We start from the raw sequence: 27,870 nt of genomic DNA, 5'->3' as shown, positions 1-27,870 counted from the left end.
ACACAAATTAAAATACAAGAGTAACTTGGATATACTTATCAAAATTAAGAATTTGCATATATTTTGACAGAAAAATTACACATGCAGAAAGCTGAGAAAGGTCACACAAATGGGAAAAATTATATACATGAAGATGCTATTTTAGAGCATTGTTTGTATTGGTAAAACACTGGTCATAACTTAAATGTCTGTCAATATGAAATTAGCAAAATACGTATTGAGTCATCTCTTGGTATCTGGGGGGGACTGGTTCCAGAATCAGCCACATATACCAAAATCTGGGGATACTCAGGTCCCATAGTTGACCCTCCTTATCTGAGGATTCAACCAAGGGCAGATCATAACCATAGTGCTGTATTTATTGAAAAAAATACACTTATAGGTCGACCTGGGCAGTTCAAACCTATGTTATTCAAAGGTCAACTATAGCTATTGTCATCTTTAAACAATGGAGTGCAAGGTAGATCAATAAATATTAGCATAAAGAATGTCCATGATTGGGAAAAAAATACAGAATGATGAGTACTGTATGATCTTACTGCCAGTATAGATTATATATAGTAGGTTTACATATATTTGTAAGAAAAAGTTTAGGAGGATATACAGAAATCATTTACTATGATTGTCTGGGTAGGTAGAGTCATAGGGAACTTCCACTGGCTAATTTAAACATTTTAATAATGTTTGAATTTTTTAAATAAAAGCATATGTAATGCTAATAATAATGAACTGAGAACAAAAACATTTCCATTTTGGAAAAATGTAATTGAATGATGGAAAAATAATTTGTCATGTCATATACCTTGAAAACACTGTTTAAAGAACTAAATGTCACTGGGTGGGAGAGAGCCTGTTTCAAATGCTGACTGCAGGCTCTGCCCAGAGACTGTGGGGTGGGGGGTATGGGAAACATGATAGGTGATGTTGATGCTGGTGTGTTCTGCACCCCACAGTTTGAGAAACTGAATTCTATGATAATATAGTGCTTAAAAAGTTAAGCACTTAATAAGTTAATTAACAAAGGTTAATCAGAAATAAAAGATAATATGTTTTTTATATGGATAGACAGATGGCAACAGGGGAAAAGTATTGGTCTCAAGGTGTGAGTTTCTCTGTTTATTCAGAGATAAATGAAAGCACTCAGAGAAAGGCTGCCAAGAGCAATACATATCTGAAGTGGAGAGCAATAACTTAATTGCTTCTTTCAAGGAGCCCAAGGAATGCTGACATTGAAAAGCACCTGAGGAGACCACATGTGGCCCAGTAGCAGTGTTATCACTGCCAGGTGAAGGAAGAGAGAAAACTTCTCTGTTTTATAATACTGCTTTTTATGCTACCCAATAAATTTTTGATTGATGTCAAAGAAACTTGAGGCTATTTACTTACAATCCAAACTGGAAAAAATGGAAAAACTTTTACAGAAGAAACAATATGCTGGTGTAAAAATCTAAGTAGGTTTGGGTTTCCGAGGAAGCAGTACAGTTAAAGACAAATAAATCACATATTCTTTGCAAAATGGAATATAGTGTTAATAAACGTCAACCCCTATCCAGGAGGAAATTGGAAAAGAAGGAAGGATGTCAGGAAGCAGAGAGAGAGGAGGGTGATGGGGGAGAAACTAACAGGCTTGGTTTAATGTTCTGCTTATGCTGTTTTAAAAGTCTTAATAATTTTGAACTTCATCCCACCTCAAGTTTAGGCAAATGTGCAGAAGTGGAGCCGAACACCCAGGCATCCGACCTCGTCACTCCTCCCGCGTTTACTTTCCTTCCACAACCTTACGCTGTCCTCTGTGTACCACACTCTTAAAGCCATATCTTCCCTCTCACCCCTCCAAACACACTTAATACTCTAAAGTCTACTCCGCCAAACCTGCCTCCTGACTGGTAAACAGAGAAGATAAAGGAAATTAGGAAGTTATGTGCTCTCCTAACAACGTTTTGACTTTCAAGGTCTTTCTGTGACTATCAAAAACAACACAACTCCTACTTTGGGTATCAGAGGCTAAGATTACCTTCTTTACCTTCCCACTGTGGTGATCCTATTCATCCCTAAGCATTGGCCTTTCAACAGTCCCCATCCCAGGAAGACAGATGGCTCTGGCTCATTAAGGAAAAAGTCATGTTCTCAGAAATACAGAATGGAATGATCCCCTTTCCTCATGCCCTCAAATGTTCAAAAAGATTCTTTCTCCATGGCCAGGACCAACTTCATGGGTATGTGACCTGTGGCAGTCACAGGGAGGCCCACACTCAGAAGGCCCTCATGCTTTGTTTAAAGTGCTGATATCACTGTCTTGAAATCCTTAACAATGTTTGAACAAAAGGCTCTACAAATCATGTAGCTGGGCCTGCCTGTGACTCTGGGCCTTTAGAAAAGAGCATTCATTCCACCATTAAGAACCCAAAGGTGTTTAATGTAACCTAGCGTTGCTAAATGTGGTGTGAGTCTACTTTGCCGTATTAGCTAAGAGGTTTTGAGTTTTCTATTTGTGCTTCTTACTATCCCATTTGCTTCTTTTCAGGCAGAGGTAAAATACTTCCTGTGTCAGAGTGAGATTTGCTAACACTAAAACACATCTCAAGTTCAGGACAAAAAATGGATCAGATCAGGCCTGTCAGTAGCATATACCAAGAGAGGACTGGACCATGCTCAAGCTCAAGCTCTCTCTCCTGCCCATGACCCTGATACCACATCAAAGAGGTGAAAGCCCTGTGCGTCCACCTGCCTACCCAGCCCGCCTACCTGGGAGGGGTGAGGCAGCTGAGGGCCACCCCTCCATGGTCCTCGCAGCATCAGTTTAAAAAGCACAGGGGACTGGCATCACAGGGGATACAACTGTGTTGTTTTTAATCTCAAATTACATATGCAGAACATCCCCCCAGTAGGTACTCAGCTGATAGCCTTCATAAACTGCCTCATCTTCTACTAGCTTCATTATCGGCATGTAAGAAAACTATATTTCAATATGAGAGACACACAAATTTTTAATGCATGTGAACACAAACTTACCATCCAGTAAAGTTTCACAACATACTTTCCATAGCTATTGAACAAGGGAATGTGACCCTTCACAGCCTTGCACAGAGAGTAAATGTGTTCCCAGGGCTTCCAGACCAGAAGAGGAGGTTCCCCTGCAGTCCCTTTAAAATAATTGTTCAAAGCATCCCCATTGAATATCTTCCACATGGCATAGATTTCGCTGATAATCCATCTCATCAGCTAGAGATAAAAACCAGTAGTGTTCATTAGTTATTTTTCAGTTGTTGGCACTGTAATTTGAAAGGGGGTGGGGAGAACAGTTGAAAATCTACTTCCAGTGGTAATGTTAGATTCTACATGTAGTATACCCCACATTTTGATTTCTGACCTACAGAATGGTCATAGATCTTGCTTTTGTTTTCAAAAAATATAGTCACAGTACAAGCTAAAAAGTCTTAGCTAAGAGCTGTCTTCCAGAGTAAACTGTCAGTGATTTGACATTGACCTCCATTTTAGTTGTGTGCATGTGTGTGACAGAAAAGGAGGGAGGAGAGAGGGAGACTGAATGTTTCTGAGAGCAATGATGATTTTATTTTGGAATTAACATTATATAAAGGATTGAGCTACTCTTCCGTAAATGTTGAGAAGTTTGAGAAGGAAATGATCCCTTTAAGTCTATAAAGCCAATTAGACAAGCAACAAGACATGGGAAAGAATTAAAATTACACACACACTTAACTCTACTCTAAGTCTCATATTCATGTGTTGATCTGCAGATGCAGAAGTGCTCCAAGTAAAACTCCCAACCGCAGGGTTTTCAACAGGCAGCAAGGCACAGTGGAGAGTTGAACTTCAGAGTATGTTTTACTGCCTGGTTCGTAAGGAGATTAAATACTTGAGACTAACATCATAAGATTTATGTTTTCCTTAATTTGGTTATCTAGAAAATTTCTTAAAGTTTGGTTAAGTTGAAAAAGACAAATCAGATATCCTCCTGTATACCTGGAGATTTTACTACAGAATTATTTTATACTTCCTTTGTGGAATCTAAAATATGACACAAACGAACCTATCTGCGAAACAGAAACAGGCTCACAGACATGGAGAACAGACTAGTGGTTGCCAAGGGGGAGGAGGATGAGGGAAGGATGGAGTAGGAGTTTGGGCTTAGCAGATGCAAACTATTATATACAGAATGGATAAACAACAAGGTCCTACTGTATAGCACAGGGAACTATATTCAATATCCTGTGATAAACCATAATGGAAAAGAATATAAAAAAGAATATATATATATATATATATATATATATATATATATATATATATATATATATATATAAAACTGAATCACTTTGCTGTACCACAGAAATTAAGACAACATTGTAAATCTACTATATTTCAATACATAAGTATTTTAAACTTCCCTTGAAAAATGATATGCTAAAGTCTATGTAGGTTTAGAATTCATAAAATAAGCATATTTTAGACTAAACTATAAAATATAAAACAATTCAGAGATAATTTTATACTAATCAGTACAACCTGGCTGAAGAAAAAATATTTTGATTTTAATATCGGTCAAGATATTAAAGATCAGAAAGACAAAATGTTTAAATGGATAATGACTATGCCCCACTCCTCTGACTGGACCTTAGGAGAAAATAACCAAAAAGCCTGTTTCTAATGTAACTACCTTAGGGGAGTGGAACAGGTCTGCTTCTGATGGATAGAACTCCGGGTGGAGAGAGGGGAGGTGTGTTCCCACATGCTGTAAGAGTGCTGCACTGAAAATCTGGTTTGTTTCAATGAGGTGTTGCATTTGAGCTGCACCCCGATTTCTCCACATTAGCAAGTCAAACAACACCGAACACCCTACTCTTGGACATGATGTAGGGCCAGACTGGCAACAACTTTATGTCAATTGCTAGGCACATGGATCCGGAGGAGAAATGCCTAGATGGTGTGTACTGGGCTACCCTGGTCCATGGGCGGGAGAACAGGGGCATAAGCAGTGCTAATATTAACATCTCCCCCACCTGTTCTCTCTCTACTCAAAGAGCCTTCCCTTCCTCTTTGAGTGTCTGGCTTATGAAATATTCAGTTACACCAGAACTTAAAGGTGAGCAAGACAGCACTGAAATTGACCGACTGGGAAATGCTTAAGGGCGGGTCCCAAAGGCATTCTGCAGCCAGGCTTTTCTTAGGTTGATACCCCCCTATTTACCTCACTGCAGAGTAAATGCTCATTTGCTGAAAACAAGTCAAACAGGATTTCATTTTTCACAACCACTGGAGCCTGAAAAAAAAAAAAAAAATATATATATATATATATATATAGAGAGAGAGAGATTACTATTTAGGAAAAGTAAAGAAATGTAGCTTAATGAAACAGTTTCATGTGCTGTAAACAGGCCAAACTCGATTTCATTTCTCACAACCAGAGGAATTAGAAGAAATAAAAAATAAGCATATTATTCTGTAAGATAACCCTGTTAGAGCTGTAGTTGACATTAATTTAATAATGTAATACCTATCAAATACAGTATTTTAACATATAATAAAATGTTGTAAGATATAACATATGCAGATAAATTTAGCATGCATAAACTCACAAACTGAGAGTTTAAAACCTGATTTGAAATTTAAATTAACCACTCAAGTTAAACCTGAAACTTAGTTAACATCTGGTGGGTAGAAAAATGTCTTCATCTTGGATAAAAAATATTAGTTGAGACAGCTTTTTAAAATCTTGCTAAACTTTAAATATTGTTATGTCTTTTAAAGTTAATATGGTGGTCATTAATTAATTGGTATATATCTAAGTTTGCTTTTATATTTAGACCAGCTTTTATATTTAGACCAAAATATGACTTGTAACAGTTTTTAAAATTAGTTACAATTAATATCAACCTTATATATTTAACATCAAAATAAAATGAAAGTTGCTTTGATTAGCAAACTAGATTTTTTGTTTTGTTTTGCAGTACACGGGCCTCTCACTGTTGTGGCCTCTCCCATTGAGGAGCACAGGCTCCGGACGCGCAGGCTCAGCGGCCATGGCTCACGGGCCCAGCTGCTCCACGGCATGTGGGATCTTCCCGGACCAGGGCACGAACCCGTGTCCCCTGCATCAGCAGGCGGACTCTCAACCACTGCACCACCAGGGGAGCCCCCAAACTAGATTTTTATAGAAACTAATGCCATCAATTACTTTCAATCATCTGTATAACTAGCATCTTGAAAACTCAATAAAATATTTTTATATGTCTGAGAAAAATTTACCTAAAACTACCTTGAAGGCCTGAATTGACTCTTATGTTCATAATTTATAAACATAATTTATATAATTTATAAAATTACATATATATAACTTTATGTTTATATATATATTTATTATTCTGATTTGTCTGATTGTGATGCAACACTTCTAAAATGCCTATACCTTTCAGTATGTACCAAATTCATTAAAATTGACTGTAGATTAAATATGTGTTAGATATCTAAGGTTTGATGGGTTAGACTTAATAGTCACCTGCTGACAAATGAAAAGGAGGAACTGACAGTTTCTAAAAGACAACAACTATTAAGACAGAGGTCTCTGCAATGGTATTTTAGCATCTTTATCCCCTACACCTATACCTGGGGCAAGACAAAGTTTTTGACATCTTACATCTGTTTAATATAATCAATATTGAAGGACCTGGGCCACCAATATCTGGTTCTCAGAAATAAACAAGTCTGATTATTCTCTCTGCTCTTAGGGCTTGTGAACCCCCTTGGTTGGAATGGTCCATGTTGACTCTGATATCTTCAATTTAGGCTTTTAAGTTTTTTAATAAGTTAGCTTCTCTTTGACTTAAATCATGTCCTTTGGTTTCATATTTCACTTAGTGTTCTGGGGTATGTTTCTAGTGCTCTTTAAATTGTGGGTTGCAATTATTTAGTGATTCATGAAATCATTTAATGGGTCAGGACTATATACATATATATATACACACATAGATATATCTATAAGATGTGTCAGGAATATATATATATATATATCTTTATATATATGGACTATAATGAAATAGAGTAAATTTCATATAGAAAGGTCATTATTGTTTTGTAATATTTTTGTCTAAACTTTATATATGTCCATATTTAATGACTCTCAATGTAAAATGTATTTATCACTGTGGTCTCATACATTAAAACTTGACAAGCACTATTCTAAAACTTTCCTGCTTAGCTAGACTTTCAGTTTGGGCTGTTCTGGTTCACACTTCAGCGTGATGGATCAAGAGAAGGAGTCAGTGAAGAGGGAGGGGAGAGGTAAGGAGATGGATGGCAGCATTTCAATAAATACAGGTGGAAGTGTCATTAACAACAATGAATCAATTTATTTTTAGTATAAGTGTATCTTCCAGAACTAAGGTATGCTAAAAGAGAAAAAGGTATTAAACTTTCCTACTTATTCAAACTTACAACACTCACTTCATGGAATTCATATCCTTCATTGGCATGGAATATAAACTCTGCACTTATACTGAGTAGAACCTGAGTGTTATTAATAATACATGAATATTAAGTGCATTATATTAACATCATAGAATTTGCATTCTTCATTTCAATGTTACCTAACATTACAAGTAATTTAAAGATATGGTTTTTGTAAATTTGATTTATTTTATTTAAAATGTCTTACAGAGAGGCATTGAATAAATACTCTGATGGACAAAGATGTACCTTTTTATTTTCTCATTTTAATAAATATTTAGGATGTAGGATTTCTGACTTTCTTAACTAATAACAATAATTGAAAAGCATGACAGATAAATTGTATTTTCTGTGTTAGTAACAGTGCTTCTAAAAGCTAAAACTCTTAGAAATAAAATCACTAGGCATAGAAACAGAGAGGCAGTGAATTCCATGATTACAGAAGAATCAGCTTCATTATAACCTTTTGACTAGCATTAAATAACTAATTTAGTCTACTGGTTTTCTATGCATTAAATGAAAATGGGAGATTCAAGAAGGGAAAAAAGGCATTAGTTATAATTAAACCCTTGGAAATACCAAATGTATTCAAACTAACATAGCTATTAATTAGGAAGATAGACCAGTAGGTCTAAAGTTTAATGTACGTAAGTGCTATTTAAAATGAAGTTTTCTTGGGTGATGTCCATGTCAGTGTGATTCACATGGGGTTCAGAAATTAAAGTGGCACTTGGAAAATGATTCAAGAATTCCTGGGATAGAGAGATTCAAGTGCAGATCTCTTGGGCTGGAAAATAAATGCTTATTAACACTAGAGTAAACAGACCTACACCATGTAAGAAGCAGAAAGGAGAAAGTCTGTCAGAAATTAAGGAATAACTTTTTGCAACATTTTAGGTTAAAATTTGACATCATGAAGAGAAGAAGGACACTTGAGGCCCTAAACAAAATTTCATTATTCTCTTGGAAACCAGTACAAACTATATCAATAAATATTTATTTCTAATTTAAAGTCCAAAAACTAATTACTTTTTCTTACTAAATACCAAGAAAAAATTACCCTAAACAGCTTTTAAAATGCAAATTTTCATAACTAGGATATTATATCTCATAGTTAATACGTATTCTAATAGTAAAAATATCTCTTACCTGATTAAATAAAAAATCCTGTGGACGTTTCCAGGAATAAATTTTCAATGATGGTGGTAATTCAATCTTTCCTTCAGGGTCTTCAAAAAAATGCTATATAAAAGACGTATTAAGTATTTTCTCCATATAGTTTTAATAAAACAAAAACAACTCTATTCTAATAAAAATGAATACGTGCATTGATCTGATCAATAAATAAGCATTTTTAGAGTAATTTGTGTGTTTGTTCTCAGAGCTAGTTCATACAGTACTTGGAGAATACTGAAGTTAACAATACTGTATTTAATTAATGAAACCTTGATTACTGAGTAGCAGTTTGATTGCAGAGGAAGCAGTCCAAACAAGCATGAGTGGCTCAGGAATGTGAATTAGGTATGGTGGGGAAACAATTTTGGATGGGCCAGATATGGCCACATTTTCCACTGAAAATGTTTTTTTATAATCTGAGCAGAGAAGATTGAAACGTATTTACTTATTTTTCAGTTAGAATCATAAAAAAGGTGATATGTAAATGAAATTTGTACCTTTGATCTGACTTTCATTTATTAATTGTTTTAATTAAACTTGTTATTTTGAGATAATCGTGATTCATAAGCCATTGCATGAAATAATACAGAGAGTTCCTATGTTCGCTACACAATTTCTTCAGCGGTACCATCTTGCAAAACTATAGAACACAAACAGGATACTGACACTGACACAGCCAAGATATACAGAACATTTCCATCAGCACAAGGATCCTACTTATGCCCTTTTATAGCCACACCCACCTTCAAACTCCCCAGTCTGTGCTTAGTCCCTACCACTTGGCAATCGTTAGTCTTGACGTTTATAATTTTGTCATTTCAGTAATGTTATGTGAATGGAACCCACCATATAGTCTATAACCCTTTGGATTGGCTTTATTTCTCTCTCTGCCTAATTCCATGGAGATTCAATCCATTCAAGTTTTTGCATGTATCAATAGTTTTTTGTTTATTGCTGAGTAATATTTCATGCTATGGATATTTGTTTGTTTACCACCTGCCCATCGAAGGCCATCTGGGCTCTTTCCAGTTTGAGGCTAGTACTAATAAAGCTGCTATGAACATTTGTATATAGGTTACTGGTTTTTGTGTGAATGTGAATTTCCATTTTTCTGGGATAAATGCTCAAGAACGCAATTAATTCTTTAATTTTTGAGCCCCAACTATGGGTCAATTAGTGAGTTCTGGAGAAAGAATGATATCCATATGCAAGCAGTCTAGCAAGTCAGAGAGACTTCAGGTAGCTGCTATGTAAAAATTCTCATAGCTCATAAAATAGTAGGGGATGGGGGGATCTTTACAAGAAATAACATGACAATTTCTAGGATTACAAACAAAATGCTAAAGGAACATAAATTATCTGTATGGGAAAAAGAAACGTAATTAAATTTCACCTCAGTTAATAGGCACAGGGGAAAATATACTGTTTTGTGATTTTCATCATAATTATATGTTTACCCTAATGCTGGTGTGGCTGGAGAAACAGGTTATATTTTAGGGCATTGTCTGAGCGTTAAACATAATAAGTGTCTATGTGTATCTGGAGCATGTGGTTTATTGTCAAATTTAAGATACTGGAATAATTCAAATGAAGATAAAGCCACCCTAATATCTAGTCAAAATGATAGAAGAATGAGTCCTTAAAAGACAAACTGATGTTTTTTCAGGAGCTGTACTAGACTTCTGGGTTTCTCTCAAATTGCTTTTTTCCCTGCAAATATTAACTTAGTAATTTTAAAGTCCCCTATCTGACAATTCCAAAAGAGTTTCCTTTGGATTTGTTTCTATTATCTGATTTTTCCTCTTGATTTTTAGTCACTTGGTTCCATTTCTCTTCATGTCTGGTAAATTTTGATTGTATGATATATGCTGGATATAAAAATTTATACACGTTCTAAATGATGATGTCTTCATCCAGAGAGGAGGATTTTATTCCCTTTTGACAGGCAGAGCACAAGATGAATTTGACCTAATCAACACTGGGTCTTAGGATTTGACAGGACTGGTGTGATTTTGGTTTGTTCTTACTCAATGTGGAATTCTGTAGCCATGTTGGGGCACTAACTAAAAGTCTGGAGTGTTTATCAAGGCCCCTTCACTTGGTGTACATTGAATTCCACTCTCTACCTATCATCTTGAAATCTTTTCTCAATTATTAAGCTTCCAGGCTGCTGCTTTTTACTCATTTGCTCAGCAGCAAAAGCTTCACACTCACAGCTTAGGAGGTAGACAAATGTCTCAAAATAAAATTGTATGCAAAATTTACAGATCACTTCTCTGTAGTTACCTCTGAGATTTGGGTTCAAGGTCTGGCTGCTTTGGCAGTCCCAGACAATATCCTCCTTCCCTTCAGCCAAGAAAAATTGACATAAGCCCCAGGCCACTACTCTGTGCTTGCTTTCTAATTTCCATGCCTTGAATTAATAAATGTCTTTGAGGAAAAAAAATAGTCGGGCTCATCCCATTGTGATTCCCTTTTCTCCAGGATTTGAGCCCCTCATATTGTTAATGGTAATCTTTCCATGTCATTTTGCTTTAGGTATATTACTTACATCCACCTTACAGTACTTTATCATATACTTCTTAATTTGGTTCACCCATCATATCCTTTTCTTGCTGGGGAAGTGAGACATAATGCTGAACTTATAGGGAAGGGTCGGGCATCTGAGCTGATTTCCTGATCACTAGCCTCACATCTAAAGAAGTGGCCTTTGTAAAATTCCAAGGATAACTGCCATGGTTACATGCTTAAGGCAATTTATCCTGGTAAAATATGGATGCTGCAAATCATGGCTCAGAGCTAATGTGCCACCATATCATAGAAATGCAGTCACAGTGCTTGGAGTGTCCATGACTCACTCCAGTGGGGAAACTATTGCTTCCTGAGCCATGAATGCTGAGGTCGTGGAACAGAACTGGGGGTGGAAAGCAAGGTTCTATCCCAGATGGCACCACTCGGCACCGTCGTAATAACCAGGACTTGAGCTGTGCTCTCCTACCTTGTGAAAGCTGCGGTGGCAGAATGGGGTGTTAGTTAAGGTTCTGAAGTGTCATCCCCTATTGGAATAGCCCCTGTTCACAGCACGAGTAGGGCTAATGCTTCCCAAATCATGCAGTTTTATATAGCAGCCAGCAATAGTCCTATATGTTGACCCCAAATGAAATGGACATCAACTGTCCATTTGACCAGCACACTTATTACTGCTCCAGTCTCAATGGTTTTCCTCCAATAAATGTTCTTCCAACAGACTTGCCCTTGTTTCAATAACATTAAGTTCAAGAATTTGATACCTGACCTTCCAGAGATCTGTAAGAATTTTTCATAGTCATCCAATAAAGATATGTTTGCATTCTAAGGTCCTTAAAATGTTGTTTTTTATGCTATTTCTTATTTCAAAGTTTTCAGGCACTTCTGCTTTTCCCTTCCCCGTTGATCCTTCACAATTTGGAGTGACTCATCTCTGGATCTTTTCCAGAGCTCAGCTGCTCAACTGAGGATTTACACAATCTATCTTGCTGATGAAAATTCACAGACAATCCCCATAAGATCTGAATTTCTATAAAATATGTAGAATATGACCATTTTCATTTGAACCCAGAGAGTTCAAAAGTCCTTTGCATCTAAAAGTTCCATAATCACCTTAGGCATGGTACAAAGAATGCATTCCCTCACATATTGTTATTTGAAATTGTTCAAATACTAACAGTGTCAGCAATTAGTTATAATTATTGCGTATCTTTTATAAACAAATTACTGATATGAATCATGCAGTTGGTGACTGCATTTTGTGAACAAAATGTAAATGCTAATAAGTACCATTTCAGAGTGCTTTATGCAAATAAAGACACTAGAGTTCAACCTAGCCATTATGGCAATTTTGTTTGTGTTTTGAAAATTGTATTGTGTTTTCTTTTTTTAATATATTTATTGAAGTATAATTACTTTACAATGGTGTGTTAGTTTTTGCTGTATAACAGAGTGAATCAGCTATACGTATACATATATCCCCATATCCCCTCCCTCTGCGTGTATTGTGTTTTAAAAGTACTTTTGTTGAATGAATTACTGCACCAAATAAATGGGTCATATTTAAAATGCAACCCAGACCGGTACCTTCTATAAAGAAGTTTTTAGAAGAAAAACATTTTTAAGTAAGCAAAAGAACCTAAAATAATATAACTGGAAAATGTAGGAACCCCATTCTCAGCTCCAATCTCAGGGACACAACATGTTTAAAGGTTACAGGTAAATGAAGAGTAACCTAGATTTTTACCCAAATATCTTGGGGGGCAGATATTAAGAAGGATTCAATTCTTATAGTAACATCTCTTAAAAATTTACCTTGCCTGTAATCTCCAAATAACAGCTCACAGTTTCGTGGGGGCCTCTCATTTTCTAAACCACCATCTCTAAATGTCTGGTTCCCAATTCTGTTCAAAATCCACCTGCTAGCCTGTTCTATCAATTTTCCCTTTCTTTCATTATGACTCTTTGGTCCTTTCTCTCTGCCCATTTACTCAAATGTGATTCACCAAAGCTCAGGACTAAGGCTTGGAAAGACAAGGTAGGATGGGGGAGGCAAGGCGGACAAAGACAAAATTTCTCTTTTGAGTGGAGGCTGTGGAGGAGAGGGAACACGTGCACACGTTAACAAATCTTATTCCATTATACAATTACACACCAAAATGAAATCTAGTCATAGTCAAGTCTACTTACAAGTACAGGGCTTTTCCCTGTTTTGTCCTTTTCTTTTGCACCTTTGCCTGCATCCCACTTTTCAGCATTTATTTCTGCCTCACTCCATTCTGGCCAGATTGGAAATTTCCCCTTCTTCTGTTCACTGGGTTGCACATTACTGCCAAAAGGGAACTGACTAGAGACAGAGGGGGGAGGTGGTTTTCATTCAGATCTCTGAGGTAAAATACTGGATTAATTTCATGATGTAAATTTAATTATCTGGTTAGCAATCATGTTAAACATATTTTTCAATGCAGTGGATGGACAGCTTCCACATGTTAAGGTTCTAAGGACAGAAATACCCCAGAGATTACTCTGTAAGCAAATTTTGAGCATTAGCCCCTACTTATTAAGGCAGGACATTCATCATAAACACAGAAGATGCCATGAAGGGGAATATTTATATACAAACCAGACCCAACGAAAATCCTTTACACGTATAATAGTGATTGCTTTTTGAAGATCAGTGAAAATATAATTTGGATGTTCCCAAATATAAAAGTGCTATATGATCATCATTTTTAAAAGAAAATTAAGAAATACAAGTCAGATAAATAAGAAAGGCATACTCACCTCATTCTAGAAACCACATTGTTAAAAATTATCCATCCTCTCAGATCACTGTACAAGGATATACATCTTTCCTCAAAAATGACATCATTCATCATATTCTCTTTTACAGATTGCTTTTTTCCACTTATCAGTACATTGTTGATAGTTCCCACGCCAATAAGTGTTTAAATACTAATTGAATGATTGCATAATCTTCCATTGTATGAAATATTGTCTTTCATTTAACTAAGTTTCTATATTTGGAAATTTGAGGGTTTTGATTTAAAAAATTTTTCACAATTATAAACAAGACTGTGATGGCTATCCTTGTTGCCAAATCTTTGCATACATTATTATTTCCTTAGGATAGATTTTAATAAGGAGACTTACTGAATCAAAATATATGCAGGTTTAAAGTTTGTGATATATTTTGAGTAATTTTCTGCAGAAAAGCTGGACTTATTTTATACTCTCACTGTGAGTATATTGGTGTTTTCCTATCTCTAAAACTCTTGCTTTTTCTACATTTTTATGAATTGTAAAATCTAAAAATGTCATCTTCTTAATTATTCAAGTTTTTAGCTACTTGTGAGGCTGGAAACCTGCTCTAGACCCCAGGATAAGCAGTGAAAAAAACAGACTAAAATCTCTACTCTTATTGAGTTCATACTCTAGCAGTGGAGACACAAAACAAACAGCATAAATTGAGTAAAATAAATGGTATATTATAAAGTGAAAAATGCTAAAGGGAAATATAAAAGAGGAAAGGGGACCTGAAGAGTTAAGTTGCACAATTTTTAATACAGTAGTTATGGAAAGTGTCTATAATAGGGTTATATTTAAGTAAATAGTGAAAGAAAATAAAGGATCAAGCTATGTGGATACCTGTGGGAAGAATGTTCCACAAACAAGGAATAGTATTCCAGATGCGAAGAGCATCGTAGCTTATTTGAAGAAGAATAATGAGATCAGTGGGGCTGAAGAGGGGGTTAAAAAGGGATGATTTCAGAGAGGTAACAGGAGGGGCAAAGATAATAAAGCTGATCTAAACAAAGGGAAGCACATGGGTCTTTAGTCTGAGTGAGACAGGAAACCAAAGGAGGGTTTTGAGCAGGGGTATAACATGACATAACTGAAATTTTATAATCACTTTCAGAAAAGACTATGTTCAGAAAAGGCTATGTTCAGAAAAGGTTATGCTCAGAAAAGACAAGAGCAACAACTTAGAAGGCATTGAAACAACAGGTGAGAGCTGGCGGTGATTTGGACCAGGTTGGTAACAGTAGAGGAGGCAAGAAATAGTCTCGTGTATATTTTATTTTATTTTTTTATTTTTATTTTTTTGCGTTACGTGGGCCTCTCACTGCTGTGGCCTCTCCCCTTGCGGAGCGCAGGCTCCGGACGCGCAGGCTCAGCGGCCATGGCTCACGGGCCCAGCCGCTCCGCGGCATGTGGGATCCTCCCGGACCGGGGCACAAACCCGTGTCCCCTGCATCGGCAGGCGGACTCTCAACCACTGCGCCACCAGGGAAGCCCTCTTGTGTATATTTTAAAGGCAGAACAAGTAGATATTGAGTTGATATTGCCTGAAAGACGGAAAATTATGGGATGGGACAAAACTGAGGTAGGCAATAAAGCAACATTTCACTTTTGAATGAGTTGTGTTTTAGATGTTTATCATACATTCATGGAGATGTTAAATAGGTAGTTAGATACAGAATTCTGATGTTTGGAAGAAAGAAATAGACTAAAAGTGAAAATTTGAGAGTCATTAGCGTTTCAATGATATCTAAACTCTTAAGATTTGGTGAAATCACCAAGAAAATGATCATACATAAACAAGAGGCAGTCCCAGGGGCGCTATTCAAAATGCCTAACAACTGGGAAGGAATGAGCATTGACTGGTCTAAATAGATACCGTCCATGATCTTGGATCATGGTCTTCAAAGCCACCAGCTTCGCCAGATATTTATTCTTTACTTTAAGTAGTAGGGTCGGGGATGTAAGGTCCTCAGGGTGGGTCAGGGACCCAGGGCAAGAATCAGAAAAGTCTGGGGATCAGGGTTATTGGTGAGGTTATTGTTAAGGCTACTCACAAATCAATATAAAAACATTTCAATATTCTATTAATCAGTACAGCTACATATCTGCCCTAGTACTCCATATTAAAAGAGAAGAAAAAAACCAAAAAACTGAGAAAAGCAGTCAGTGAGTATGGTAGACAGAATAATGGTCCCCCAAATATGTCCATATCCTTATCCCCAGAACCGGTGGATATGTTACCTTCCATGGTAAAAGAGAGTTTGTAGATATCTTTAAGTTAAATACCTTGAGATGGGGAGATTATCCCAGATTATCTGGGTGGGTTCAGTGGAATCATAAGGGTCCTCAAAATTGGAAGAAGGAGACAGAAGATGTCTGAGGGAGACGTGACTCCTGAAGACTAGACAGAAAAATGCAAAACTTCTGATTTTGAAGACAGAGGAAGGAGACCACAAGCCAAGGAAGGTGGGCAGCTTCAAAAGGTTGGAAAAGGCAAAGAAATGGATTCTCTCCTTGAACCTCCAGAAAGGAATGCAGCCCTGCTGACACTTGTTAGCTCAGTGAGACCCATTTTGGACTTCTGACCTCCAGAACTGCAAAATAATACACTTGTACTGTTTTAAATAACTGAGTTTGTGGTGTTTTCTTACAGCAGCATTAAGAAACAGTGAGGTAGGAAAAACACAGTAGAGGGTGATGCCCTGGAAGCCAAGTAAAGCGATATTTTAAAAAGTGAGAGAATGAGCAACAGACCCAAATGCTCCTAACAGATCAAACAAGATGAATTATTAACAAATAAATATTGAACTTAGCAACAAGAAGGTTAAGGTCTCTGCAAATTTCATCTTCTAAGGTCAGGTCTGGGAGGGACTTTCCTGAACACCCTACCTAATATAGCAACCCTCACCTCTCTGCATCTTTTCATCTTTAACAGCACTTGACAATTCTCTCACTAATCATTTATATTCTTATTGTATGTTTCCAAACATAGGGTTTGTAAGTTCTCCGGTGGCAGGAACACTGGGTTTTTCTTCACTCCCTCTATCTCCAGCAACTAGAACAGTGCCTGGACAACATGGGCACTCTATATATTTCTCTGTCATCTACCTATTTACATGAAATAGAAGAACATGTGTCTTTATATATTTATAATTTCTAATTAGAACTGTTTGAAATTTTTATATTTAGGTAGAGATTGACCAGATGTTCACCAGTCGTGTTTTCCATTTCCTGTTTCCCATACTCCTTTGCAGGTTGGCTGGTATTTTGTGATGGTGTTTTGGGAAATAGCATGTGGGGAGATGTGTTGTATCCCACATTTATGCTCTTAAAACATTTCCTGAGATACTTCTTACTCTCTTTCTGCTTGATGTATGACTCAGTTCTTATGAGAAGACTTTAGAAAATGGTAATACCACAAGATGGAAGGTGCCAAGAATCCTTATGTAGCACATGCAAAGGCACCACTAAACTCCTGATCACACTCTGGTATGAATGAGAAATATCTTTTGTTGTGTAAGGTCACTGAGATTTGGGGATTGTTTGATACTGAAGCTAGCATTGAGTACTTCCTATTTGCTACTTTGTTATTGCAACTAGCACTGATTACTAACATTGACTAACATAAAGAGTGTAATTCTTTTCTTAGGGTTTGGATTTCCTCCTTTACATCTTTAATCATTATAAACATATACATGGTAAATTACATAAAGATCATTTTTCTATTATCAAATTTGTGACACCTGATTCTCTTGTTTGTTGTAACTTCTGCCTATCTTTTCTATAGTCTTGTGTTTTAGGACACATTTATTATGAGCTTATCCTTATTAGGATAAGGGTTTTCTTTCCCTCCAATCTCCTTCCTCCAAGACAATCCTGTGTTGAAAGAATGTTCTTTGCATGCAGTATTGAGTTTTCTTCTTTCACAGACCCCAAATGAATAAGCCATCCAGAAACTTACAGGTACTTTAAAATCAGATCTCAAACTAATGTAAGTCTCAGTCCAAGGGTTTCCATTTCTCAAGGGAAAAAATCTTTCTTTTTTTTTTCAGCCAGACACCAGCCAGAGAAATGCTAGCTTTCTTATCAATCTCTCTGTGCTTGGGTGGATTTTTCTCATTCACCTTTTTACCGAGAATTAAACTCATGGAAAGCCATGCCTTTATCTAAGGTGGGAGCAATCCCTTTACTCATTTGGGCTCAAGATCTTGCCTTATATGTGATAAAACAAGAGTCCACTTTTATAAACTGATAAGGCAATGCAGCGGCTTCAGCTCAGAGCCATGCCATTCTGACTTTCAGTTCCATCCTTATTTCTGGATCCTGAATATTTTTATTTCTTTGTGTAGGTGTTTCTAGGTATTATGGTTATTTTTAAAAATTGTGATCCACCATCTTGCTGGAAAAGAAAGTCTGATAATATATACATTGTAAAGAGGTGGTCCTAAGTAGCATGTAAGAGAAGGAAGACTAGAACAGTTCTCAGGGAAAAAGGGCAATTTTTCATAGTATTAATTTTAAAAATCAAAGCATAACTTAGTGTATTATAGTACCTCTGTTTTATTGAGTGTTGGTACAACCTTACAGATAAAAAGAAATTAGTGATTTTGTATCCATCAAAACCATGATAAAATTACCTCATTCAGGAAGCTCAAAAATCTTAAAAGCTGTTTTGTAAAAGGAAGATTTAATTTCTTAAAAAATTAGGGCTCTGTTGAGACTCTGTTTTGCTTTCCTCTTCATTCTGTCAAGTGTAAGTATATTCTGACTCTCTCCCTTAAACTGTTAAGCCTTATTACTAATTGGTCTACTTTCCTTGTAACATGTCAAATGTGTTTCCATCTATACTGAAGATCACTTAAAAAGAATCTCATTAGAGGTATCTTATACCAGCTCAGTAGCTCCCCTATTGTGCTACACACACAGTACAAGCAATGGTCAAATACAGTCCAATGTCAAATATACTGTAAACTTCAAATGATTATGTACAACTGCTGCTTTTGAAGCTCTCAGAACAGTATCTCTTTGAATTTCATTGCCAGACTGTACCTACTGTTCTAGCATAGTCAGGATCCTTTAAAATATTCAAATCCATTATTCCTGATTTCATCAGTTCTGAAAACAAGATAATCTTTAAACACAAAGGTAACCCGGGACTTTTGAAGATTTAGGAACTGGTAATATTGGGAAATAAATGCTGAAAATTTAGAAAATTCAAACATGCAAAGAAATCAAACCAGCCCCTGAAAAAATCAGGAGTATACAGAGTTACTCTATTCGCATAGCAATATACCCAAGTACTAGTAAATGATTTAATTCATTAAAATTACAAGTTGTATAAAAGATTTCGAAGATAAGTATATTCTCTGCTATATGGCTAAATGCTCTCTTCCACACAGTAGGTCAAAGCACATTATACATTATATTGGGTTGTATATTATATTGGGTTGACCAGAAAGTTCATTCAGGTTTTTCTATAAGATGTTACGGAAAAACCCGAACAAACTTTTTGGTCAACTCAGTATATGAAAGTTGTTGAAAGATTAAATCCTAAGAGTTCTTATCACAAGGAAGAAATTTTTTTTCTAATTCTTTAATGTCTTATCTAGATGAGGTGACAGATGTTCACTAAACTTATTGTGGTAATCATTTTATGATGTATGTAAGTCAAATCATTATGAAATGAACACTGAGCCAAGGTAGGGAAGCAATTTGAAGGGAAAATCAAAAGAACATGGAAACCAACTGGACATAACAGACAAAGGAGGTGAAGGTCAAAGATAACTGCTTGAAACTCAAGGTGGCAGGGAAGATGGTAGTAAGATTCTCTAAAATAAACATGGGAAATCTATACATTTGGAAGAGAAAATGATGACCTCCATTTTGGACATATTTAACTTGGAGTCGGAGAGTACATCCAAGTGGATTTGTCCCATTGAACTTGAGCTCAATTACATGGTAAGGACCACAGGTGCTAATTCAGTCATCTTTAATCATCATTGTTTTAGATAATCAAAAGGGATAAAGGAGAGGGGAGTGAAGCAAGACCATCAGAGAATGACTGAATTTGGGGGGTAGAAGAAAGAAAACAAAGAAGGGGCATGTCAGAAGGAAAGGAGAACTCCAGGAAAGGATAGATTTAGCTGGAGTGACACATGTTTCCCTGAGCCCTCTTGAGAGATGGAGGAACAAAGGGAGAGAGCAGAATAGGAGGGGGCTTCTGCTGCTGTTCTGATCCCAATGAATACAGGCCCCTAGTATCTGAAGCTTCTGCCTTTTACTGGGATCTAACACTGTCCAGCAGCAAAGCTGATATTTTAAAGAGCAAGGACAAAACATGATATGCAAATACATGAGATAATGTCCTTAATGACTTTAACCAAAATCCATGAAAGAAACAACAGGTCCTCAGCACCCTGGGTGAGTACATGCACAAGCTCCAATTAAACTTTCATTTTTCTCCTTTTTACACAACTCCAACTATTTTCTTCCTAACCTTATTCTTTGTCTATGGAGCAAACTGATCACAAATCCCTCCTAGACTTTGATCCAGGGTGGAGCAAACATGTGGCTTTGTCTCTAATTTCTAATTAATTTGTTACAATAGTATGTGGAAAGAGCTCTGTTAGCAGATTGTACAGCACAGGCTTCACCTTTGACCATGACCTCACCTGGTTAAACTCTCATGGTGTTTCTGGCTCATACCTGGGATGAAAGCAGGCAAAACAGGCCACAGTTCTTCCTGCTTCCTCTCCTTTTGCCTGTGTATCCACAAGGTTTGACGACCTGTAGTAGCCTTTTGTATTAATTTATAACTAAACTAGACATATTTCTTCTCTGAACTGAAGATTGAGAGGTGAAGAAACGGGAGCCGAAAGGGCACACTGACCTTATGAGGACTTCAACTGAAGTAATATATGTAATTCTGATGCACATCACATCAGAGGATGGAATAAAAATAATCACAAAATCTTTAGACTATGGTATTCATTTGGCACCAGCAAAAATATAAATATATATTTTTATATATATACTATATATATATTTATATATATACTTTCTATACTTTATACGTGTGTGTATATATATATATATACTTTATATATAAAGTTTACTTTTAAAATGTACCATATGTTAATTCAGCCATACAAATCAGCATGCCTATAGCCCTAGATGCTAGAATTAATTAGCCTGAACCTACCCTATGAAAGAATGTAATAAAATTTCAAAGCACCTAGTTGAATACTTCTTCTGACAACATATACATGTCTTCTTTGTCAAGGGTCAAAGTGAAAAAGATTAGTGATATTTCTATCCAATACTTCATATTATATAAATTATATCAAATTATACAAATCATATCAAAGGTATATTTTTAACATATTGGATACAGATTTTAGTCATTTTTATCTCACATTAAGTAGCCTAATCAGTTTATAGATTATTTAATTCCTTAATTTCAATAATCTGTGACCTGGAAATGTCAAAATAATAGTAAAGCCAACTAAAATATTTTTAAATAACCACTTTTGATTGAGGCAATATTACTTTGCTCATTTGAAGCACTAGCAACAGTGCTGTGAGTTTCAAAGTATAAATTTGATTTTGTTTTTAAGTAACGCTGAAATATGAATTCTGTGAGTTTGTAAATTTAAATCTTTTTAATCTAACATCTTTTACTCCTCTAATAATGCTACAGAGTAAACTGAGGAGGAACCATTTCTCCTCCAAAAGGAAACAAAATAAAAATTGGTTGATTAAAAAAATTTTTTTCATTGCCAAAAATAATTGTTAACCTATGTCAAGTTTTAACAAATTATTAAACAAATGTTCAGATTAAGATTATTTCAAAGAACTAGTGACAGATCCCACTAAGACTAACCGGTTATTCCTAGCCTTATTAAGCAGGGCTTTTTGGCTGAGATTTTTATATTTAAGAAATATGCAACAGACATTTATATGATGCCTTAATCCATGCTGAGTGTTGCCTGGTGTCCTGGGGATGATTGACAGGGCCTCTTCCCTCTGGGTCTCATAGTCTCTCTCTGGTTCTGAGACAGAGGGTTTTATGGCCAAGCTGTTACACCAGGTTTCTATTTTAGCTCAAAGTACACACACACACTTATTAAACATACATCGTGCCAGGCCCTGAGGAAAATGCAAAAATAAGCAAGGGAAGGCCCTCAGAAATTTGTCATTGAATTTCATTTTACACTGTTTTTCCTTCTCTTTCCAGACATGGTGGCATCATCACCTGGACACCATCACCGCTGCCACTGAAGGTCAGTAACATGGCTTTGTGGTCTTTGACCACAATCATCTTACAGGTCTGCTCTGTACCCACTCACCCTTCTTTAAAAAAGTTCCTCAATCTTATGCAGGGCTCCCAGAAGCAAGCATCCCCCCATTATCTCCCATTATCATCACCCGTTTCTTGCTACCCTGATTCTTAATTCAGCATGAATTCCATTCAGACAATTGTTAAATTGTATGTCATAAATCATCATTTTGACATTTAAAAGTCTGTTTCCCCATCACATAGAGTTCAAATTCCTTAATCTGTCCTTCTCACATGCTGCATACTCACCTCTGATGCTTTATGTGCCAGTACATTCATATGAAATCCCTCTTCTCCAGCCAACCTGGATGACTTTCTGTTCCTCAAACATCTCCATCACCTGCCCTAGCCATCTCACTAGCTTGTGCCTTTCAAAGTTGGAGAGTGGCTGTTAGAGGGAGACGATGAAAGACCAGCTCCAGTTGGAAGTGACCCTCTTCTCCTCTAACTCACATAACCATCATTTTAGAAATGTCATGATTTCTCTAATCTAACCCTATGCCAATATGTGGTTCCTTCCATTATTTCCAACAAGTTCTCCCTGACAAATTTGGCATTACTGTATATTTCCTAGTTATTTCTATTTGAATCTTAGTTTTTCTCCCCTAGATTACAAATCCCTGGACTTGTACCCTGTTTTGCAATTCCTTATTCTTGCAAGCCAACCAGTGACTTGGGCATGAGAAGCGCTCAGTGAATCATTGGGAAATGAACATAAAGAATTGGCTTTCCTCTAGGGAAGTTTTTGTCACCAGAGATCACCTTTTAAATTGTGAGTACTTATGACCTTAGTTGTTGAGGTTCTCAGAGGTGACCTGGGTAAATCGCAAAACTCAGTGTGAACCCTGGGTGGTTTCCTGCCCTGCTTCTCCTCTTCCCTCTGCCTTTTTCTGTGGAGCTATAAGGACTATACCTAGAGCTACAAAAGGCATCTCCCTTCTCTCTCTCTCTCCCTCATGCACACACACATTTTTTTCCTTTTTGATTTCTGGTGGTAGAGGAATAGATTATCTATTATCTATCAACCACTGTTGCATGGTTTCATTGAAGCAGCTCTCTCTTTGACCTGGTATAACTAAGAATTCACTTAATTTAATCCTCAGTAAGATATGTATTCTTCTATTTTATGTTGCTTTCATAGTATTAATCATAATTCCACTCTTGTAATAGTCTTGTTTTCAAAGTTTTGTATAGACAAATATGTTGATTTTTTTGAGAATTCTATGAAATTTAAATGCACACTTCAGTAAGTATAGATTAACCTGAGCTTTATGAAATATATTTCATTCTGCTTTGAAAAGCGGTCTAACTATATTCAATATCCTGTGATAAATCATAATGAAAAAGAATATGAAATAGAACGTATATCTATCTATCTATATATATGTATAACTGAATCACTATGCTATACAGCAGAAAGTAACACAACATTGTAAATCAACTATACTTCAATACGTTTTTTAAAAAGAGGTCTAATGATATCTCATCATCTCTAAGAATCTAGAAGGTTGCGTAATTCTTGTTAGTTCAACAAATTATCTGTTTGATCTTGATTTTAATATGCTATTGGAAGTGGAACAAAACTTTGTGACTATAAACACCAAATTGTATTCCTATCTCAAACTTCCCATTCAAGTTTCAAATATTTTAGCATTTCAAGTGTAAGCATTAATGCTTCTAATAACTCTTAATACTTAAATTGCATGCCTTCTCTTCCCTCTTTTAAGTTGTCTATCATCTACACCAAGACTTATATTCAGTACTTCTAAGAAGATCAAATTTTTGTCTTGTGTCACTACAAATCCTTCCACGGTATCTTTGCAGTACACACTAGTTTTCAAATTGATTAATTTAAATTGGTTTGTAATTTCTAATTATCATTAGGTACTAATAATGAAAGACATAATTTGTGACAGTTGTTATGGCAATAAAAAATATTGTTCTCAAAGATGAAATTTTAAAAAGATGACACCCCCAGTTAGAACAATAAGTTAAATGTAAGTTTTGAACACTTTACTGTAACAAAATTCTCTCACTTATGGATCTAGTAGAGTTAAAAAAAATCTGAAAGAATCATGAGAGTTTGGAGCTGGAGGAAAAAATAAAGTAGAGAAGGGAGGGCAGGGAATGTTGGAATGGGAACAAATTTAAGTAGATGGTCCTTCATTTAAAGAAGAAAAAATTGAATGTTAAAGTTAAAAATGGCATCTAATGTCACAAAAAATGGTGCAAGTGTGAACCCTATATCAGAGATTTCATTCTTGCTGATACAGAGAAATACAGAATAAATAAAATAGAAATACCTTAATCTAATATAAAAACTGTCAGCTCAGTTACCTGGCACACTTATTCTTGGTGATTCAAAGTCATATTTACTTATGAATTTGGTCACAGCTCAACATAGATGGTTCTGTTTTCTCAGTAGAAACATCTCAGTTTTTGAATTTTGCCAACAGTGGATCAGATCAGAAAAGGAGGGAGAACTGGGCTTCAATCAAATTTAGAAGGAATGAAAACCAACCTAGGTAACTAAACTATGAACTCATTTAATAAACAAATGGTGAGTGGCTATTATGTGCCAGCCACCAGACTAGGCAAAAGCCAGATCTGGGCCTGTCCCCAGTTTGACACATAAGTTTAGGGAATACAAGAGATATGCTACAGATGGCAGCTGTAGGAGAATAAGGTTTTATGGGACAGCCATTTTCAAGGCTCTGAATACTTTTTTTCTCATTTCCGTACTCAGGACCATGTAGAGTTAGTTGCATTTACTGGATGTATAACCACAAGGTGCGGTAAAATAATGACATGTAAAAATTTACTCTAAATGTCCCCAGTATATTTCAAATGACAATTACACTGGAGCCTTGCTAGACTTTGATCCCTGGGCCCCATCCTAGGTGACACCTAAATCTATGACTTAGCCTGATATCTATAATTAGTTCTTCAGTAAAACTTAGAGGATAAACATGATTTACAGTGGACTTCACATTCTATCATATAATGCTACTGCAGAACCTAATGATTTGATGTTTAATACTCAATAGCTAGTTTCTAGCAAAGCCTAGATATTGTATAACTATTTTCCCTTACTCTTTTATTTTCATAAGTATATAGATGTACTTTTATTGATATAATTCAATTCAGACATTTTCTGGAAAAAAAACTGTTAGAAATAACATCATCTCAAAAAGAAATGGGACGTCCCAGTAAGGAAAGAGTTAACATCTTATCAGCAGGGATCTTATCTCTATCATGTGATAAAATCACCACAAAGTCAGGCCAGGTACTGTGTTTTATGGTATCTGGTTTGATCAGTTTTGTTTTTTTTTTTTTAAATGGGCATTAACAATCTCATCTCTTTCAGGATATAAACTCTTCAAAATCAAAGCTCCTTAAGAGTTGTGAGCCTTCAATGTACATTAATTATAACCATTACTAAGTTTGCTTTTCTTTTTTTTGTTGTTTATTGCAACCCTGTTATAGTCTTTTATTTAATCACTGTCATTCACTTATTCATTAAATAAACATTTTTGAGTGCCTACTACATATGACCCAAACATGACTAAGGACTCAATAATGTATAAAATAGAAAAGGAAAAATTCTTGCCTTCATGGAACTTACATTTTATTAAGATGACATATGCATAAACATATTTTTAAAGCAAAATATATAGTATGTTAATAAGCAAAGCAATTAATGACAAAAAATAAAGCAGCAAAAGAAAAACGGGGAGTTTTGGGTTTTGGCAGGAAAGTGGGGATAGCAATTTTAAACCAGCTGGCCAAAGAAGCTGACATGAGAAAATGGCATTGAGCTAAATACCTAAAGGAGGTGAGGGAGAAAACCATATGGAAATGACTTTCTAGCAGAGGAAATAGAAAAGCAAAGGCCCTGAGGTAGGAACAAGCCTGGGGCGCTCCAGGATGTGAAAAAGAGGGCAGTACATGAACAAGGGGGAGGTAAAGTCAGAAAAGGAATAGGGGAAAAGGGGAAAGACCTTGATCCTGTAGGGTCTTGTAGAACTTGGACCTATAAGAATGGAAGCAACTAGAAAATATTGAAATGACCTGCCCTACACTGGTACACAGCAGGTGAGCAATTCTGTTAAAAATCACTTACGTCTGTAATATAGTATCTGAAATTTAAGTTACTAATAAAAATGAATGGATTATCTGCCAGGAAGCTGGAAGCTTGCTTATGAGAGAAAACAGAACTAGGAATAGAGAATCACAGACATAGGAATAAGTGCAGGAGAGGGAAGAGTTTAAATACTAGGCATCAGTGAACAGAAGTTCAACATGGGATTCTTTAGGTAAAGAAGGAGATGAAGAATTAGGCCACCGAAATCGAAGAAGCCAACTAAATAGCATTTACTGTCCACGCCTCACAGTCACAGTGGGAAAACATGAATGACCCCACTGGGTTAGGTTTAGCAGCTGGCACTCTCTTATAGCTGGAATACATTTGAGAAATGTGTACGTTCAAATAATCGCCCCAAATCTGTGTTATTAATAACTCGGTATTTTTAGTGGGGGGGGAAAGAAAACACCAGAGGACAAAAAGTAATAAGGAGGTACATACACAGACACGACAAACACCACCCCAGGTAGAGAGGCGTCATGTAGATTCCAGGAGCTAAAGTCTGTACACTTTCTTGGAGTAAACATTAGTAACGTGAATTACATATCTATACAGTTTTAACTTTTAAAAACCATTGTATGTCTGATATAATCTGACTAAAAGTCTTTAGTTGTTGGACTGGGGCAGATACAAACTAGGCACTTTCCACTGAGGTGAAAGTTCTCTCTGTCTCTGTCTCTTTCTGCTAATACTGGGGCCATGCAGATGCGGTCCTAACTTTGAGCCTCGCCTCTTTGGCAAGGAAGCAGCAGCGTTTCTAAGTGCCTGGGTGGACTCTGAAGGAGAGGAGGAGCAGGAAGGGGTGGGAAGTTCATGGATGCGAGCCAGAGTGCAGCTGCCGAGCGGCTGAAACGGGGAAACCTGGGAGGAGGTGGATCGAGGCAGGCATGGAGGGCAGGAATCTCCCTAGTCTGGGTTCCCACAGAAGGGAGAGAAGCTGCCAAGAGGCCATCTAAACTCGTGCCCGGGCATGGTTGGCTACAGTGAAGCAGCGCCAGGACGAGTGGAAAGGCCAAGGGGTCAGGCCAGGGGTGGGATGGGCAGGCAGAGGTCCCTTACTCTTTAGATTTATCCGATCCGTGCGCCGAGGTGATACGATGCACCTCTTTCTTTCTGGTTTGTTTGGTGGTCATGGCAGAGGCGGATCCAGGCAGCGGCTGTGCTCTGAGCTAGGAGCCGGCTCTGCGACCCTGGCTCTGCGTCTGCGGTTGCCAGGAGACGGCCCGTGCGCTTCCTGCCGCCGCGGGGCAGGTGCTGGCAGGGCTTTAGCAGGGGCGGCTCTAGCGGAGGCGGCTTTAGGTCGCAGTGGGGATGCGAGCTCGGGCGCTCCACAGGCGGGTGGTAACCTAGGGGTTGAGTGTCCGGGGAGCAAGGCTCCCCGGGCATGGATTTGTCCGTAGGATTGATGGTAGGCTCT

General features: G+C 36.8%; 1 protein-coding gene across 1 annotated transcript in view; it reads right to left on the bottom strand.

Annotated features, from left to right (window-relative positions):
* Positions 1 to 27,586, bottom strand: part of ADGB (androglobin) — a gene marked incomplete at its 5' end in the record, with an annotated part of 145,298 nt that extends 117,712 nt beyond the window's left edge. The window contains 5 exons of the mRNA XM_079716363.1: positions 3,013 to 3,222; positions 5,210 to 5,281; positions 8,614 to 8,706; positions 13,357 to 13,513; positions 27,513 to 27,586. Of these exons, the coding sequence (XP_079572489.1) occupies positions 3,013 to 3,222; positions 5,210 to 5,281; positions 8,614 to 8,706; positions 13,357 to 13,513; positions 27,513 to 27,586 (606 nt within the window). The remainder of the gene's footprint in view (positions 1 to 3,012; positions 3,223 to 5,209; positions 5,282 to 8,613; positions 8,707 to 13,356; positions 13,514 to 27,512) is intronic.
* Positions 27,587 to 27,870: the final 284 nt, after the last annotated feature.

Source organism: Hyperoodon ampullatus (assembly GCF_949752795.1).
Source record: "Hyperoodon ampullatus genome assembly, chromosome: 12".
Taxonomy (NCBI): domain Eukaryota; kingdom Metazoa; phylum Chordata; class Mammalia; order Artiodactyla; family Ziphiidae; genus Hyperoodon; species Hyperoodon ampullatus.
The sequence above is the reverse complement of the archived record's forward strand: the minus strand, read 5'-3'. Positions and strand labels throughout refer to the sequence as shown.